The sequence below is a fragment of the Loxodonta africana genome, chromosome 1 (genome assembly GCF_030014295.1).
Source record: "Loxodonta africana isolate mLoxAfr1 chromosome 1, mLoxAfr1.hap2, whole genome shotgun sequence".
NCBI lineage: Eukaryota > Metazoa > Chordata > Mammalia > Proboscidea > Elephantidae > Loxodonta > Loxodonta africana.
In genome coordinates this window covers 145,457,827-145,477,166 of record NC_087342.1, presented here as the reverse complement: position 1 = coordinate 145,477,166, position 19,340 = coordinate 145,457,827, and the positions used below count along the sequence as shown (strand labels likewise).

The window sequence follows — 19,340 nt, the reverse complement described above, 5'->3', positions numbered from 1 at the left end:
AATATTTGGTTAGGAAGAGACTTGGTTATTTTAGAGTATCTATAGAGTGATTATCTCTCCCTCTCTCTCTCTCTGGTAGCATAGTGGTTAAGCGCTATAGCTGCTAACCAACAGGTTGGCAGTTCCAATCTGCCAGGCACTCCTTGGAAACTCTATGAGGCAGTTCTACACTGCCCTGTAGGGCTGCTATGAGTCGGAATCAACTCAACAGCAGTGGGTTAGCTTTGGTTTTTTATAGAGTGTTTGGAAGCCCTGGTGACGTAGTGGTTAAAAGCTACGGGTCCTAACCAAAAGGCCGGCAGTTAGAATCCATCAGGTGCTCCTTGGAAATCCTATGGGGCAGTTCTACCCTGTCCTTTAGGGTCGCTATGAGTCGGAATCGACTCAATGGCAATGGGTTTTGTTTTGTTTTGGATAGAGTGCTTTATATAACATTTATTGGATTTGAAAATTATATGGTTAAATGATTGTTATTATTTTCATTGTCAAACTTAATATTCCTCGGTTTTTAAATGTTTTCTACAATGTTTGGTTTTACTGAGTTCTTATATTGTTTTAAAGGCCCTGAAAAAATATCTCCCTAATTCCAGTAAAATATTTCCATTGTTAAAATAAATTTCCAATGACATCCCTGAATTTAAATATGAATCCAGAGTTATATCACAGGACTGAGAATAGAGAATGCCGTTGGACACTCTGAAATGTTTTATCTAAAGTCATTGTATTGCTAAGAATAACCCTCTAAGCTTTTTATTTAGAATGCCACTTGTGACTCCACTGATGTATGCTAAGAAAGCATGAACCTCCCAATGGTATACTGACTTCAGAAGGGCTGAAAAATTTTGATGCTGCATAATCTCTCACATTCATCTTAAAAATAACTCTCTCCTATGTTGTAACATAATGTTTATACTTGTGAAGGTTATATGTTATATTGGAAAACTCTGCTAACGTGAAACACAGGAAAAGAACAGTTTAGTTTAGGTTATTCTCTTTGTAACTCCTAAACTACGTTTAATTCTTTGACTATTATTTAGTATGTTTTATAATCTAAACTACAATTATTATAAAGCCTCCATTTATTCTCTGGTATTCCTGCATCCTGACTTGGAGTCCTTCTGGCGCAGTGGTTAATAGCTCAGAGGCTAACCAAAAGGTCGGCAGTTCAAATCTACCCACTGCTCCTTGGAAACCCTATGGGGCAGTTCTACTCTGTCCTGTAGAGTCACTATGAGTCAGAATCAACCCAATGGTGAGGTTTTTTTTGTTTTATTCCGGACTTAAGTGGCATATCAAATAAAGAAAATAAAGTTCAGTTAAAGACAGTTTCTTCAGAATTGGCATTTACAGTATAGTGAAATCAATCAAAGCAGATGAAATGGTGAATTTGCCAAGAAGTTAATTGCTTGTCAAAGCTGTTCAGGCATGCCTCACCCTCAGTTTTCCCATCTGTAAATTAGAAGCTTGGTCTAGAAGATCCCTAAGATGTCTTCCAGCTCAAAAGTTCCATGGTAATAATAAATAATGCATGTATTTTTTAAATTACAAATGATCTAGAAATGTACATAAAAATTAAAATGTCTTCAGTTAGTGCTTCACCCTGCTTGGACATTGTATGGTTAAATGTTTCAGCTTTAGCTCTTATTTCTTCAAATGCTGCCACATAATGGACATCGATAGACCTTTTGGGAGAGGGTGAGTAAAGCTTTATTTTTAAACTTCAGTTTTGAGAGATTTCCATATCTTAATAACTGCCCTTATGTTGATCTTTTGGAGTCTGGTGTAGCTATTGTTCTTTCCTTTTCTTCTCTTCCATTTGCTCTCCGTCTCTGGTGAAATATAGATTCTTTGGCCGCACTTCCCCCTGTTCCCTCTGAAGCACAGATCTCAGATCCATTTGCACCAGAACCTACCCCTCCCACTACAACTGCTGAAACTGCAACTGCTTCAGCTTCTGCCTCAACTACTACAACTATTACTGCTGTCACTGCTGAAGTGGATCTCTTTGGAGGTTAGTTAGTCCAATCGCCATTCTTTAATTTCCCTTTCAGGATTGCTAAAATAACCTGTGAGTGAAGGTCTTTAAAATATTTATATTATGTAACAGCTATGAGTCGGAATCAACAGCATGTCACATCGTTTAAGCACTTTTAAAATGTATATTCATATATATTTATCTTCATTAAACATCACTTTATCTTAATTTTAGCCTTTTTAGAGCAGAGATTGCAATGTTTTAAGCCCAGCTGATTTTCTTCTTTTTTTTTTTTGAGTTAGAATTTAAACTGCTACTAGAACTCCTGTTTCAGGGATTCTCCTGCCCTTCAGTACATACATAGAAGTGGTATTGGACTTCTCTCTCATATTTAGGTTTAGTTTTTGACCAGATTAGAACTAGCCTGGAGAATACTATTTGGGGAATATGAGAGGGGAATTCTAGCCTAAATTACTTCTTAAGATTTAGGACTAAAAATCATTTAAGAGCAGTTCAAATTTGGAGGTGTTTGAAGAGAGTTTAGGGTTCTGCTTGGTTTTCAACTTTAAGGTTACCCTGTTCTTTTACTTGACCCGTCTTTGACTTTGGAACTTTAAGAGAACATTTGAATCAGCAGTTGAAATTCTGATTGGAAGTAGGTTTAGGTCAGTCTTTGACTGACTGTCTAAAAATATGCTTTCCATGAATATGTAAATTCTGACACAGCGTTGATTTACAGCTGTGGACTTGAGTAAAATACCCTAGACTCTGCCAGTACAATATGCCTGGACCTGATGAGCCGTTTGAAGCCATTTTATTTATGTATTCCCCTTGGAATGGCTGCTAATGTTCAAACATAGAGATGTGGTAATATCAAATACATGCTTGGAACAGTGTTATAAAAAAATAGTCATCATAATTTTACGTTTCCTCATTATAACATCTTTCCCAGGAAATTTTAAGAATATGGTGAAGAAATTGGAGAAAGCAAACAATGGAGAGGGAAGGGGAAACTTGGCAGGCCCTGGTGGAGTTACTACATTCCCATAGGAACATACACTTGTGTCCTGTCACACACCACCATGCTATGTGCCATACCCATCTCAGGTTTGCCAACATTGTCTAAGACGCGGAGCAGTCAACTAGACAGTATCACTGACACTGTTTCACTCATGGAATTTGCTGCTGCTGTGCTGCACTGCCATTCATTTTACAGGAGAGTCCTGTAAAAAAGTGGGGGAGGGGTGTGGTTTTCAAACCCTGAAATACTTTATTATAAAGACTCACCCATTCTAGGAAGCTAGTTTTTCACTTATACTATATTTTTTGAAGCCAAAAATTAAAGTTTTAGTTTTAGCTTAAATTTATGAAATCCATTTCTTCCTCATCCCCTCCTTTTTTGTTATTATTGTTTTGTTTGTTTTTGGTGTTGGATGTGCACAGCTTCTTAAAGGCTTGTGTTAACAGAATTGCAAGGAAAATGGAAAACTTGGATAGTGACAATTGTGTGCTGAAGTATTTTTATACTTGTAACTATCTAGATTTTTGTTTTTTAGTCCGTTTGTAAGCAGATTAATTAGAAATTAATCAATGCCTTCTTGCTTCCCTCATGGCCTAAGATTTTCTTCCTTGAAATATTCTTTGTGCCATTGTGCTGTTCGTGCTTATCATTTACTAGTGCTTTGACTGACTACCTTTGTCAAGCAGAAAAATCTGCATGTTTGGAAATATTTTCATAATGGCATTCTTTTTACCTTTAAATGCAAGTTTAAAGGACTAGTATTGCAGAGAATCAGGGTAACGTAATATCAGAGAGTGAGGCTGTCCTTGTGATTTCACCAGTAGCCTCTCTAGTCATCTTGCTGGAAGATGAGCAAAGGTGAGCTTGTCTGTGAATCTGAGGACACTTGTTTTTATTGGTCTGTATTTTTCTGTAAAATATCTCTGGCCTCCGACAGCTATAAAATCTATATCCTCTACGCTCCATAGTCTACGTGCATCATTATCTGTTTTATGGCTTTCAATGATTTTCCCTAATTCCTTATTTTATAAGAAATAACTTAGAAATATGATTTTAAATAAAAACCTAAACTTATGGAACTGATAGAAGGGTTCAGCAAAGTGGCAGGGTATAAAATCAACATACAAAAATCAGTTGGATTCCTCTGCACTAATGAGGAGAACTCCAAAAAGATATCAAGAAGATAGTACCATTTACAATAGGTCCCAAAAGGATAAAATACCTACAAATAAATCTAACGAGGGATGTAAAAGACTTATACAAGGAAAACTACAAAACACTACTGCAAATAACCAAAAGAGACCTACATAAATGGAAAAACATAACCATCTTCATGGATTGGAAGACTTAACATTGTAAAAGTATCAGTACCACCCAAAGCAACCTATGGGTATAATGCAATCCTGATCCAAATCCGAACAACATTCTTCAATGAAATGGAAAAACTAATTGCGAACTTTGTATGGAAAGAAAAGAGGCCCCAAATAGCTAAAGCATTATTGAACAAGAAGAACAAAGTAGGAGACCTCATACTTCCTGATCTCAGAACTTCCTAGCTACCGTAGTCACAACAGCCTGGTACTGGTACAACAACAGACACAGTGACCACTGGAACAGAATTGAGAACCCAGAGGTAAATCCATCCAGCTATGGACAGCTGATCTTTGACAAAGGGTCAAAATACATTCAATGGGGAAGAGATAGTCTCTTTAATAAATGGTGCTGGCAAAACTGGATATCCATTTTCAGGAAAATGAAACAGTATCCATACTTCACACCATACACAAAAACTAACTCGAAATGGATCAAAGACCTAAACGTTAAGCCTAAAACTGTGAAGTTCCTGAAAGATAACATAAGGACAAAGCTAGGAGTCCTAATCTGTGGCATAAATACACTATCAATCATAACTAAAAATGCACAAACAACAGTAGATAAACTAGATAACTGGGACCTCCTAAAAAATGGAATACTTAAGCTCAAAAGAGTAACAGCAGAACCTGCAGACTGGGAAAAAAATTTGGCAACGGCATACCTGACAAGGGTCTAATCTCTAAAACATATAGAAAACTTCAATACCTCAAAACAAAAAGACAATCCAATCAAAAAGTGGGCAAAGGACATGAACAGACACTTCACCAAAGAAGACATTCAGGTGGCTAACATACATGAAGAGGTGCCCATGATCATTAGCCATTAAAAAAAAAAAAAAAATTTTTTTTTAGAGGGATGCGAATTAAAACTACAATGAGATACCAATTCACCCATGCAAAAATGGCACTGATCAAAAAAAAAAAAAAAAACAGAAAACAAATACTGACAAGGTTGTGGGGAGATTGAAACTCATACACTGTTGGTGGGATTGTAAAATAGTACAACCACTATGGAAAATGGCATGGTACTTCCTCAAAAAGCTAACAATAGAAATACACATAATCCAACAATCCCACTCCTAGGTATATATCCTAAATAAATAAGAGCAGTGACACAAATAAACATAGGCACACCCATGTTCCTTTCAGCATTATTCACAATAGCAAATAGATGGAAACAACCTAAGTGTCCATCAACAGATGAATGGGTAAACAAAATGTGGTACATACATACAATGGACTACTACTCCACAAAGAATAATGATGAGTCCATTAAACATCTTATAACATGGATGAATCTGGAGAACATTATGTTGAGTAAAAGGACAAATATTGTATGATACCACTTTTATAAAAAGTCAAGAACAGATTTACATACAGAAACCAGCATTCTTTGATGGTTACCAGAGATGGGAGGGGGATGGAGGGAGAAACACTTACCAGATAGTAAAAAAAAAAAAAATAAAAACCAGATAATAGACACATGTTAATTCTGGTGAAGGGAAAGGCAGTACACAATATGGGGGAAGTCAACACAATATGACCAAGGTAAATGAAGACACTGAGGGATACATAAGAATTAAGAACAACTGTAGTAAATGCTGTAACATATGCAACAACAGAAATAGCAACCGAAAATTTGTGAGTGGTTACATAGGTAGATATGTATGCTATATAGGTGTGGAAGGACGTATAGGAGTACTTGCACATGCATATAAAGGTATAGCTGTGGGCATTTGTATATACATATTTGTGCTACATGTGTATTCATATATATAATAGAGCACATGGGCATAACACAGTTCATAAAGATAACGTTCTACACCTTAGTTTGAAAAGTAGAGTCTGGGCTCTTAAAAGCTTGTGAGTGACCATCTCAGTTACCAGTATTGGTCTCTTCTCATCTGGAGCAAAGGAGAGTGAAGGAAACTAAAAACTCAAGAAGGACAAATGGCCTACATAAACTACAGCCTCCTCTAGACTGAGAACAGAAGAACTAGATGGTGCCTAGCTAGCACTAACAACTGCTCTGACAAAGGCCACAATAGAAGGTCCCAGTTAGAATGGAAGAAAAATATAGAACAAAACTCAAATTAGTAACCCAGACTTACTGGACTGGTAGAGACTGGAGGAACCCCCGAGACTGTCACTCTCAGGCACATTTTTAGCCTGGAACTGAAGCCTCTCCCAGAGGTCACCTTTCAGCCAAATAATAGATTGGCCTATAAAATAACCAATAACACCCGTGACGAATGTGCTATTTAGAACAATCAACTATACAAGACCAGACAGGCAACATTTGCCCAAAAGCAAAAATGAGAAGGCAAGGAGGGCAGGGAAACTGGAGAGATGGAAACTAGAAAGGCAGAGTGGAAATGGGGAGAGTGCTGACACATTGTGGGGATAGCCACCAATGTCATGGGAAGAAATTATGTATAAATTGTTGAATGAGAAACTAACTTGCTTTGTGAGCTTTCACCTAAAACACAATAAAATGTTAAAAAAAAAAAAATTAAAAAATCCTACATCTCTTTGGCTATTTCATGTGGCCATTTTTTATATTTTTCTCTCTAAAATGTGGCAAGGGGTAGAATTCTAGAATGACTTCAGTTATATTTTGTTTATACTGCTTTAAATATATACTCTTTTGAGGTTCTGTGTAGCATGTTCAGCAGTACTAAGTACATTTCTTTAGAAATAAGCTTAAAGAATTTCAATTTCAGAAAAAGGGCTTATTGTTTTATTTCATGAATGTCAATCACGAATGTGAAATATTTTATTAAATTTTTCTTGCTATTTTAGTACTATGCACTACAGATCTAGAGAACAGGAAATTTCATTTGTTTCTAAATATTCAGATTGATATGCATATAATATTTTAGTCATTTCCATGTAAGTCATCAAAATTCCTTTCAGATATATTTACTAAATACTTTTAAGAAATAAAAACTGATTTCTTTGTTCATGCAGAACAGGACTGGGAGATAGTGTTATGCATTTAAAAAGTTAGTAAAACTTAAAAATACTAATAAAAATTAAAGACCCAAACCCAAAATAAACCTACAGCCATTGAGCCAATTCCAACCCATAACAACCCTTTAGGACAGAACTGCCCTTGTAGGGTTCCCTATGCCGTAAATCTTTATGGAAGCAGACTGCCACATCTTTCCCCCAAGGGGTGGGTGGTGAGCTGGAACCACCAAATTTTTGGTTAGAAGATGAGCGCTTTGACCACTGCACCACCCAGGCTTCTAAAATAAAAGACAAAATCCTTAAAATAACCTTTTTTTCATTTAAGAAAACTTTACTAACAATAGCACACTGGCTTGTGACAACACAGGGTTTTCTACACTAGAATGCTAAATTGGTGCTAATTCCTCTACATGCTTACCAGGGCACCCTTTTGATCAACTGTGTGAATCTGTGAACAAGCCGTCATGAGAATAATAATCTATGAGCATGAAACTAAGTGGCTTGAGAACTTAACTCACAAGCTTGACTTTATATTATGTTATCAAGCCAAGTTAATCATCCTTCCTTACAACAATCCTTAAGAGCCTTATAATCAGGGACCTCTGGGGAGAAAAGGAATTGGATACGTGACTCTTGGGCTGTTGAGACCAATTGAAGCTTCTGTGCAGAGTTTGTAATTTTAAATGGCTTTTATGGCTGGGCAAGGCTGAAAAAAGTGTCACCTGTTAAGAGTTGTAAAAAGACAATCACGTGACAAAAAATTTAAAAGGCAAATTCTCCTTAGAGTGCTAGGGGGAAGAAAAGACTGGTCTGCAGCAAAGTTGGAGAACAGTTGGGTGACTTTAGTTAAGGCCTGGACTAAGTGCACAACTGTAGAACAGTAGGAACATGCATTTCCAGGCCAAAAAAGGGGCAGGATGTAGAAATGAGCTACAATTAGGTGACAAAGGAAAGAGAACTGGATCAGAAATAGCTTCAGTTTTTAATAAAAAAAAAAATACTGGGTGGATAATACTGCCATTGATAATGAAAGAAAACTAAGTATTCAGACAAGCTTTGAAGGGAATAGACAGCCAAGTTGATAATGTTTAATTTTAACTTACAGGAGAAGCATTTAAAAATGTCTTGCTGACAGAAAAAAAAAAACTCTCCTGAGGATGAAATTATAAATACAAGTTTACCTACTTGTTGTTGTTAGGTGCTGAGTCAATTCTGACTCATAGTGACCCTACAGGACAGTATAGAACTGCCCGATAGGGTTTCCCAGGCTGAGCTGTCATCTTTACAGGAGCAGATCTCCAGGCCTTTCTCTTGCGGAGCGGGTGGTGGGTTCCAACTGCCAACCTTTTGGTTGTCAGCAGACAGCTTAACCATTGCACCACCAGAGCTCCTTCACCTACTTACATATAGGTGGTAATTACCCAACCTCTTCTACTTTTCCTTTGTTCTTCCGTCCCAGCTTCTAGGGTTTTCAAGTTCTAAGTCCTACGTTGTAGTATCCTTAACATGGCATCTGGGGAAGTAGGCCTGACCTATCCCTGATACATTTTTTCATATTCTGGCATTGTTTCTTTGACCTCTCTCCTGACCTCTACTCAGAACATATATTCCCTCAATGTAGCTGAGGGAAACAATCAGATCAAATAAATCTGTGAGATACGAATAACTGATTGTTCCATTACTCCTTCTAGGGATACTTCTATCCTTGTAAAGGACTTATTAACCCAAATGAGTCTCTGATTTGATATTTGTTATTCCATATAACACTGCCCCTTGGGATGTTACTAAAGTGTGTTTCGTACACAGTATCAGTTTGGGACATGCTGGGTTAAACTAGCAAACAAGAGTCTTGAACGTAGGACTTCCTAGGGAGTAAACTTCCAGGTAGGGGGGATACACTGTGTAGCATTTCCTAAGCATATGTGATGAATTCTCATTAATGGCTGGAGGAACAGTGTTCCAGGGAATACCAGTAGAGACTATGGAAGACAGTATTTTGGGTGAGGCCTATCAGATAAGTGGCAGGTTCTAAATGGGGGTTGATCCCTAGTCTCCAGGAGTTTCTTCTCTCAAGCCGGTCATGCTTATGATGGCGTTATTCTTTTTCTAGTTTTGAAACCATGGAATGTCTCTGCAAGTTCCAGAATTTTATTTTTTACCATAATTAACATGGTTTTTTGGTAGAAACACATTACGAGCCATTTGTACACATCAGCCATTTATAAGTTGGGTGTTTATAAACTGGGGATGCCTGTATATTAGTGGATGTTACCATTATAGCATCATATATAGCTTTATAAATAGTAATGTATTTGTAATCTTCAACCATGAAACTGTATTTTAATCTGTTGAAAATAGATTATTTTTCAAATAGTTAGAATAATACAGTAATATTTGAAAGCAATTTAAGTAGATAAAAAGGCATTATAGTGTCATTTCTTAATTTATCTATTTAAAACAGGTTGATTTTATCTGCAGATGCTTTTCAAGGATAGTGAAGGCTTATGAATAATCAATAAGCTTTTGTTGTTAACTGTGTTATTTTGCCTATATTAAACTATAAAAAAATTTAAATTAGAATTATTTGTTTATATTACTACCATATATTTAATTTTATTGGCAATAAAGAAGACATTCATGTTTCCTGGAAGGCACTAGTCAGAGATGCCATAACAAGATGGTAAATTAGTATTACCTGGACATCAAAGTTTATTGTCTTAAATTACATAGTAAAGTTATTTTTGTGCTTTAATTTTGACATCCATTAATTTCTAATAAAACATAAAACATGCTTCTCAGAGCCCTTATACAATGAGAATCTTGTTACCTTTTGGATCCTCATAGGCCTCAGCAGTATCAACACCATACTACATGCATGTAACTAACACAAAGGAGCGCAAAGAATAATTGTTTTGTGACCACCAACAGTTCATGGGCCATAAAAATGCCTTTTGAAAAATTCATGTTGTATAAGGGAGCCTCCTTCGCAATTTAACTTGGTTCTTTTACTATATTTTCTTCTCTTTTTATTCTTTTAATTTCTGTTATTTTAAAAACTGCGCCCAAGATGCCTTTGCAGCTTCTCCTGGGGAGGCCCCTGCAGCATCCGAAGGGGCCGCCGCACCAGCCCCCCCAACCCCCGTAGCAGCAGCACTTGATGCATGTTCAGGAAATGGTGGGTTGAAAGTCATGAGCCAGTCTGTTATGTTTCTGTCCTAACATGAAACCCCTATAGTTAGATGTGACCATGTGTTTTTCTAACTTTAATTTCTTCTGAGTATAAAGTGTCATTCATCTTAACTGAACAAATAATGCCAGCCCTTAAAACATTAAGACAACCATGTGCATACTTATCAAAATTGACAATTTCTCAGGATTGACAATTTTTGTCAGTGCAAGTATGCTCTCTTAATGTTTTTTTTTTCCCCCTCTAATGCTATATTGCACTCTCACTGAGTTCAAATATATCGGCATGTTGAAATGAATTTTCAAAGCTACCAAACTGACCACATTAAGTAAAGATTTGAAGAATAAGAACCTCTGATCCTAGCCTCTAGGCTAATCTTACAATACTTTGAAGTCTTTCAGTTTCATAACTTGTGGTACCTACTCAGTTTACTTTTTCTTTAGAAAAACATTCCAATCACTGACCCCTGGCTAATGGGATAGTGGTTAAATCAAGCAGTCTAATGCCTAAGTAGTTTGTCACTGTCTGTGTAAGGTGTCTCTTACCTGTAGTTATGGCAACTCTCTCTTGTCTCTTTCCTTACCGTTGCTGTATGTGTTTCCACTTTCCTTTCCAAAAGACCCCTTTGCCCCATCTGAAGGTAGTGCAGAGGCTGCACCTGAGCTGGACCTCTTTGCAATGAAGCCTCCCGAGACCAGTGTTCCTGTAGTTACCCCTACAGCTAGCGCAGCCCCTCCGGTTCCAGCAACTGCTCCTTCTCCTGCTCCCGCCGTTGCAGCTGCCTCTGCTGCCACTACTGCTGCCACCGCCGCCGCCACCACTGCCACCGCCACCACAGCCACCACCGCTCCTCCTGCTCTAGATATCTTTGGTGGTAATTTTTTGTTGTTGTTGTTTAAATCTTTCCCTCTGGTAGATTGAATTCTGGTACTGCAGATTTACAGCTTACACAACGATTACTGCATGAATACTGTGTAATTAAATGGTTCTCTAGAAACCATTTGCTGCTTAATTCAGAATTCTCCAGAGTACCAATTCCAAGTGCTAAAGAGCAATGCTATTTCAGGCTTGTTTGTCAAGTTGAGTAAAGGCATGTGTGTTCTTGGTCTTAGATTTATTTGAGTCTGCTCCTGAAGCCGCTGCAGCGCCCAAACCGGATGCTGCTGCTCCTAGCATAGACCTGTTCGGTACAGGTAAAACTAAAGCAACCCTGTCTTTTACTTTAGTGTCCTTAGGTGTTTTCATGACTAAGCTCCTTATACTCACCTGTGATAATGCATTTGTTAGATTTTTGACTTTGATTTCAGCTTGCTACTTACTTCTGCTTGGTTTTGGTTTGTTTCACTTTTGGAAGATGCTTTCTCCTCTCCACCACAAGGGGCCTCTCCTGTGCCTGAGAGTTCTCTCACTGCTGACCTCTTTTCCGGTGAGTGCCTTTGCTATGCGCAGGTGAGCCTTTGGAGGTGTCTTGCGGGGGTATGCATGGAGAGGCAGAGGTGAAAATATGCGTGTTTGTCTTGAGTTCTTTGAAACTCTACCTTTTATTTTTAAAAACCTCATTCTTTGGCCCATCACCAGCTGTTGAGGATAAATATTTCTGCTGTAAGCTATGGCTGATGAAATTTCTGCTTCATACTAAAACCTCTGACCGCAAGAAGTCAAATTTTATTTTCTTCTGGAAAGTATGTATTTTAAAATGTATTTGCTTTTCCTTAACTGTCAAGATTGTCTGCATCCTTCCTATTAGGAACACGGAATCTAAAGATGCCATTTGTCAAGGCTCATGGTTCCGTCTTGTTTTGGGTGACATGGTGTTTTCCTGTTCTGTGCTTCACTGCAGTGGACGCATTTGCAGCTCCGTCTCCTGCAACCACTGCCTCTCCCGCAAAGGTGGACTCTTCAGGTGTGATAGACCTTTTTGGGGGTGCGTATCTCTCCTCCTGCACCACTAAAGGCATCTTTTTTTTCCCCCTTCTGAACAGTTTTTAGATCTTCTATTTCATCATACTTCTTCATTTTTTCTTTTGACTATGTGAAGTTATTTTCATCTCTTAAATGTAAACTTAAGTTTGCAGATTTTTTCCATTTCTTTGCCATCACCGTCTTCATCCTCATCACCTCATCGTAGTGGTCAGTGCATGGCCTCACCAAACCAGATCTTTTTTCATTTGAAATCTTTGTGTTTTCAATGTTGCGTTCATTCTACTATAGAAGACACTGTTCTTGGTGATCCTGGTCTGCTGGCTAAATCCATGTTTCTGAATTCTTCAGAGCAATATACACACCAACTATAATTCAGAGCTGAAAAGAAATAAGCCAATCAAAACTGAAAGTGTGAGCTGTAGATGTCGTACGTTATTCTGTAAGGTTTAACTATATACGTTGAGTTTAATGTTTTAAAATCCTTCCAGAAAAGTAGGAGATGTTTCGCTGATTTAAATATATTCTTCTCCTCCTTTATGTATTATACGAAGACAGGGAGATGTCCTGGATTAACCCTTGGAACTACTCATTTGGATGATACATATAAAATCTTCCATAAGCAGTAAATTTATAGGAAAAAGTATAGGTCTGAAGTGATTTCTTCATGAATATCTATAATGTCTCTGGCTTTTGGGTAAAATATTATTCTTGGCAAATTATACTTACATTGAATATTTACTGGACATTGAGGCATAGAGGGGCTACAAAGATATCACAGTCTGAAACGCTACGATGTTTAAAACTTGTGGCAAATAAACAATAAACTTGGCATATAGGTACAAGTAGGGCTGCTGCTGCTACTTGAATTAAGTTCGTTCATTTTTTTAAAAGTTTAATAGAGTTCTATATTTTGACAAAAATTTTAAAACCTTGATTCTGTGTTGATAGATGACAGGATTTAGTCCAGGAGTTTTATTCTTAAAAGAATAAGAATTCTCTTAATCTTACAAAGAAGCATTCTTAAATATCTTAGTTTTTTTTTTTTTATTAAGAGAATAAACTGATCAGAGCATAATTGAATTCATTCAGTTGTTTCACTTATTCACAGGAGACAAGTTCACCATGCAAAGTGTCATTTCTCTGCATAACACTTAAATTACTTTTTGTATTTCCTGTTTACACTCTCTCACTTTTTTGCTGCATGACGGATAATGGATAGATGCATTTGGAAGTAGTGCTTCTGAACCCCAACCTGCACCTCAGGCTGCTTCTAGCTCCTCAGCATCGGCAGACCTACTAGCTGGTAATTAATTAAATTAACATAAAATGATATTTTGTGGATGTTAAGTTTGGATCTATTTTTATAATAACAGATATAACAAATTGTAGGATACATGTTTTCTTTCCCTTTCAAGACAGAAAATTGAAAAATAAGACATTGTATAATAGAAGTTTGATTATGTCACCCCTGTAGCTCCTTGGATGTTGCTTATCTCCCTCCCTTTCAGTTAGCAAGTTTCTTATTGTTTGTTTACTAAAAAGGTAGTAGCCTTATATAGCAATTTTTATTGCCCATGCCTGTCTTTTTTTTTTTTTTAAGGAATGTAGGGGGAAATGTACCTTGATGTTTGACAGTTGGTTCTATAATATATGAATCACTGTAGGAGAAACTGCTATAAATTTCTACCGTTGAGTTGGAGTTGCTGCTACATATGCCTCTTTTTTAACAGGCTGATCATTTTTCTAACTGAAAATTCAAAGGGCTTTCAGTTTAACAGGACCATAGTGTGGAATAGATTGGCACAACATGCCTGGGATTATTGCTTATTGCCAGGAGAATACAGATAGAATAAAAGGAAATATTTCAAGGACTAAATATAGTAAAAGCCAAATATTGGTCTTACTTTGGAACAAGGCAAAGTGTGCTTAGTAATAGCCAGGCCTAGAAATTATCATTTTTCCCAGGAAATGCATCTGCCAGTGACAAGACCACAGTCATGAGTTTCAGGCTCAGGTTATGAATCAGGTTTACAATACACTGTTGGGTTACCCAGCTCTGAGTCTAGTTAGAAGGGTACATAATAGGGGGCACAGCAGTAGTATCATGGAGGCGTCAGACACTTGGATGAAGCTTCCAGTGTCCACAGTCACTTCAAGGGATGCATTTTTGTCAGGAAGTTAACAAGGGCCTGATGGGAGTGCAGGTTACATCAGGACAGGGAAGCCACCATGTCTAGGATCTCGCAGCTTAAGTGCTCTGCTAGGCATGTGACCTCTGTTAGAAAAAATGACTAGTTTCCATTTTTTAATGTAGCTGTAGTTCATAAGGAAACCCTGGTGGCATAGTGGTTAAGTGCTACGGCTGCTACCCAAGAAGTTGGCAGTTCGAATATGCCAGGCACTCCTTGGAAACCATCGGGCAGTTCTACTCTGTCCTATAGGGTCACTATAAGTTGGAATCGACTTGACGGCAGTGGGTTTGGTGGTTTTGGTAGTTCATAAATTACAAGTTGTACGATGAGCAATCCTTACATCAGGTATAGCAGGCCCTGAAAAATCCTCATCGACCTTCAGAATTGCAGGAAGTTCAACTTGAGGTCAAATCGTTCCTCAAGAGACGGGAGAAGGAGCCACAGTCCAGCTATTACCTTTCCTTCTTCTACTAATTCAAACTGGTTATCTTTCCCAGAAGCCCTGGGTGGCACTCGTCTACTTACCTAAAGGTTGGCAGTTTCAACCTACCAAGCAGCACCACGGAAGAAAGGTTTGGTGATCTGCCAAGGAAACCCTATCCAACAGTTCTACTCTGAAACGCATTGTGCTGCTATGAGTCAGAATTTACTTGACGGCAGTAGGGTTTTTCTTTTTTTCTTCCCAGTGGCAATTGCAGTTCTTTTGTGTCTTTCCTGCCATCTCCAGACTACCTTGCTCTATCATGATTGTCTTGTTTGCTGAATCCACTTCATACCAGTGACTACCAGGTAATATTCTCCTGCCTGCTGATGCACCAGGGCCCCACAGTGATGTTGTTGTGGATTTCTGAAATTGCAAATATGATCAGAGACAGTGGCACCCAACACAAACCATAGTTAGTCACTTGGGGACAAACTGCCAGCTTGCCTAGCTATTCTCCTGGCCTAGATACTCTTCATAGTGATTGCATGTTGGCTACAGAAACATTTAAGCTCTTACTAAACCAATGAAAAACTTAATTCAGATTTTCAAGGTTCCACAATAAGATTTTAGCAGGCCACTGAAATAGCATAGTTTTAAATGGTTATTTGGGGGAAATAATCTTTTGAATTTTTAAATGAGATTACTAATTAGAAACCTTTTGCTTTGTAATTATAATTCAGGTTTTAATGGCAAATGAAATCAAATGCTCTTGCCTTTTACAGAATTCTAAAAAACCTGTCTTTCTTTCCTGGGTTCCCCCTCTCTAGCCCAGGGTCCCAGAGTGGGGTTTGAAGCCTACCAGCTAGGAGTCTGGGCAAGTGGTCAGCCACTACTGGCCACTTGTAGTCTGTGAAGCCACATTGTCTTCCCCAGCACCCTCAATCCTCTTTGTACGCTCCAGGGCTGGAACCTGAATAGAGAGTTATCCTTCTAAAAGAGCCCAGGGCTCTCAGAACTGGAGCAGACAGCCCAGTCAGAGCCAGTGAGGAAAGGGAACATTCCCATCCACTTCCAAGTCAGACAGCAGTTGTAGAACCAAGAGATAGAATCCAAAACACATCTGGAATAAGCAGGAGGGTTTTCTCAATGCTGAGTACAAGAGTGGGTACTTGAGCCCCCAACATCACAGCTGTACAGACGGGTCTCTCTGGCGTAAAAGGGGGAAATATACGAAGAGCTGCAAACCACACTCATTACCATCAAGTTGACTCATAACAACCCTATAGGACAGAGTAGAACTGCTGCATAGGGTTTCCAAGGCTGTAATCTTTATGGGAGCAGACTACCACATCTTTGTCTCACAGAGTGGCTGGTGGGTTTGAACCTCTGACCTTTTGGTTAGCAGCCAAGCACTTTAACCACTGAGCTACCAGGGCTCCTTATTTCACTGAAAGGAAGCCTAAATTATCCAGTTGTGTTGTCTGTTCTGAAATCATAGTAAAAATGAGTTGGAAGGAGAAAAAAAAGTGATGAAAGTGACAATATCATTTACATAGGTTTTATTTACTGTGCACTTCCCTTTCTCTTACTGCATCTTGTGTGACCGTTTAGTGAAAACAATTTCTTCTTTGTTTTTTTTTTTCTATTTAAATAAATTAGCATTTAATGTAAATAGGTATAAACCCCAAAACCAAACCTGTTGCCATGGAGTCGATTCTGACTTATAGGGACCCTAATTTTTTTTTTTTTTTATAGGACAGAGTAGAACTAACTGCCCTATCGAGTTTCCAAGGAGCACCTGGTGGATTTGAACTGCCGACCTTTTGTTTAGCAGCCAAAGCACTTAAGCACTACACCACCAGGGTTTCCATAAATAGATATAGATGAGTTTTAATGTCTCATTTTTTTTTCCAAAACAATTCTTATAATTTATTTCATACATATGTAAGAGTCTGATTTATGTGGTCCAAGGCCAACTATTTTTTTTACCTTATTTCATGATATAAGGAAAGTTTTTGATTTTGATAAGTCTTAATTATTTAGACCAGTTTCTCATACTACCCTCTGTTTTGCTTATAAAACAACATTTTTCATATTTGTTCAGTAATAAAGCACCAAGAAGCCATGTTCTCTCTGAAGAACATCATGTAATAATGATACAATTCTATCCTCTGAATACAATTCTATCCTCTGAATTAGGAACAAATTTTCTAGCAAAATACCTTGCTCATTTTACATAATATAAGATCACAGTTTCACACTTTTTCAGGTAATGAAGCACCAGGAAGCCATGTTCTCTCTGAAGAACACCATGTAATAATGATACAATTCTATCGTATGGATGAGGAGCAAATTTTCTAGCAATATCCTTTGCTCATTTTACATAATTATAAGATAACAGTCATATGGATATATGTAATCTGTCAGAATAACTAAATACAACTGAGTATTTCTGAGTTTTCACATATATTTTTTTAAATTAATATAAACAGTAGAACACGTATTTGGCGCACTTGCTGTGTTGGAGCCTGTGGTATAGTGGTTAAGAGTTCAGCTGCTAACTAAAACGTTGGCAGTTCAAATCCACTAGCCACTCCTTGGAAACCCTGTGGGGAACTCTACTCTGTCCTACAGGGTCACTATGAGTCAGAATCCACTCAATGGCAACAGGTTTGGTTTTTGTGTTGTTTTAATATGCAGTGAACCAAACACTTGTGTGTTTGCATGTGTGTGTCTATGGGGCAAGGCTCTGCTGATTCCACAGGCTACGGAAATAAAAAGGAAGATTAAAAAAAAGATAAATGCAGCACATCATGGATAATGTGATCAGGTTTAAAGTAGAAATTTGAACCAAAAAGAGAGGGAGAAAAACAAACAGAGAAAGAGTTATTGTCTGTAAAGGAGTCTCTGGAATTGTATATTATTGGTTTTTAGTAGTAGGACTATTTTGTGAAAGAATAAAAAAGAAAGGCAACCCACAGACTCAGTTATGGGAGGTTTAGATGGTCCAGAAGGTTAGTCACTAGACTGCAGACTCTCCCCCAATGCCTGACTAAGGTCAGATTTCTTTTGAGGGAGTAAATTTATATATAAATAACAAGGGGAAGGCACTGCACATTATCTTAGTCATCTAGTGCTGCTATAACAGAAATACTACAAGTGGATGGCTTTAACAAAGAGAAATTTATTTTCTCACAGTCTAGTAGGCTAGAAGTCCAAATTCAGGGCATTAGCACCAGAGGAAGGCTTTCTCTGTTGGCTCTGGAGGAAGGTCCTTGTCATCAATCTTCCCCTGGACTAGGAGCTTCTCTGCGCAGGAACCTCGGGTCCAAAAGATGCACTCTGCTTCTAGTGCTTCTGTCTTGGTGGTATGACGTCCCCCACTCTCTGCTTGCTTCCCTTTCCTTTAATCTCTTATAACATAAAAGGTGGTACAGGCCACACCCCAGGGAAACTGCCTTTACATTGATCAGGGGTGTGACCTGAGCAAGCGTGTTACATCCCACCCTAATTCTCTTTAACCACAGGCAGAGATGATTTATAACACATAGGAAAATTACAAAATTGAGGACAGACACACAATACTGGGAATCATGGCCTAACCAAGTTGACATATATTTTGGGGGGACACAATCCAATCCATGACGCATATGTAGTATATAAATGTTTGAAATGAATTTTAGAAATTATAAACCAAAAATTAAGAATTATCTTAAAAATGGGGAGAAAGAACCCTGAGAGTGGCCCCAGGACCCCCTTTTAGCTCAGTAATGAAGTCACTCCTGAGATTTACCCTTCAGCCAAAGATTAGACAAACCCATAAAACAAAATGAGACTAAATGGACACACCAGCCCAGGGGCAAGGTGAGAAGGCAGGAGGGGACAGGAAAGCTAGTCATAGGGAAACCAAGGTCAAGAAGGGTAGAGTGTTAATATGTCGTGGGGTAGGTGACCAGTGTCACAAAACAATGTGTATACTAATTGTTTAATGAGAAGCTTGTTTGTTCTGTAAACCTTCATCTAAAGTACACTTAAAAAAATAGTAATTAAAAAAGGAGAAAGTTTTATCAAAAAATGGTGTGTAATTTAATATCAGAAAACAAATGAATAGCCTCTTAAGAATGGATGTATCTCCCTTAAAAACCAGTTATTCTTCATTCAAATTTAGTTCTAGAACTGTCAAATTGAATTCTGCATGAAATGTCTTCTTATTTTCCTTCCACCCCTCAAGTTAAAATTTCAAGCTGTTTGGTGTGCACAGTGTAGTGAAAC

At 37.9% G+C, this 19,340-nt stretch overlaps 1 protein-coding gene across 25 annotated transcripts in view; it reads left to right on the top strand.

Annotated features, from left to right (window-relative positions):
- The window catches only part of SNAP91 (synaptosome associated protein 91), a 164,745-nt gene that overhangs the window by 118,173 nt on the left and 27,232 nt on the right, over positions 1–19,340 (top strand). For 7 of the 25 annotated variants that reach the window (XM_064288591.1, XM_064288573.1, XM_064288572.1 and 4 more), the window contains 8 exons: positions 1,681–1,695; positions 1,844–2,011; positions 10,410–10,517; positions 11,149–11,403; positions 11,642–11,722; positions 11,884–11,955; positions 12,370–12,453; positions 13,672–13,755. The exons of 1 other annotated variant lie outside the window; for it this stretch is intronic. In XM_064288591.1, the coding sequence (XP_064144661.1) occupies positions 1,681–1,695; positions 1,844–2,011; positions 10,410–10,517; positions 11,149–11,403; positions 11,642–11,722; positions 11,884–11,955; positions 12,370–12,453; positions 13,672–13,755 (867 nt within the window). The remainder of the gene's footprint in view (positions 1–1,680; positions 1,696–1,843; positions 2,012–10,409; positions 10,518–11,148; positions 11,404–11,641; positions 11,723–11,883; positions 11,956–12,369; positions 12,454–13,671; positions 13,756–19,340) is intronic. 17 more of the 25 variants (XM_064288618.1, XM_064288600.1, XM_064288596.1 and 14 more) reach the window with 11 other exon arrangements.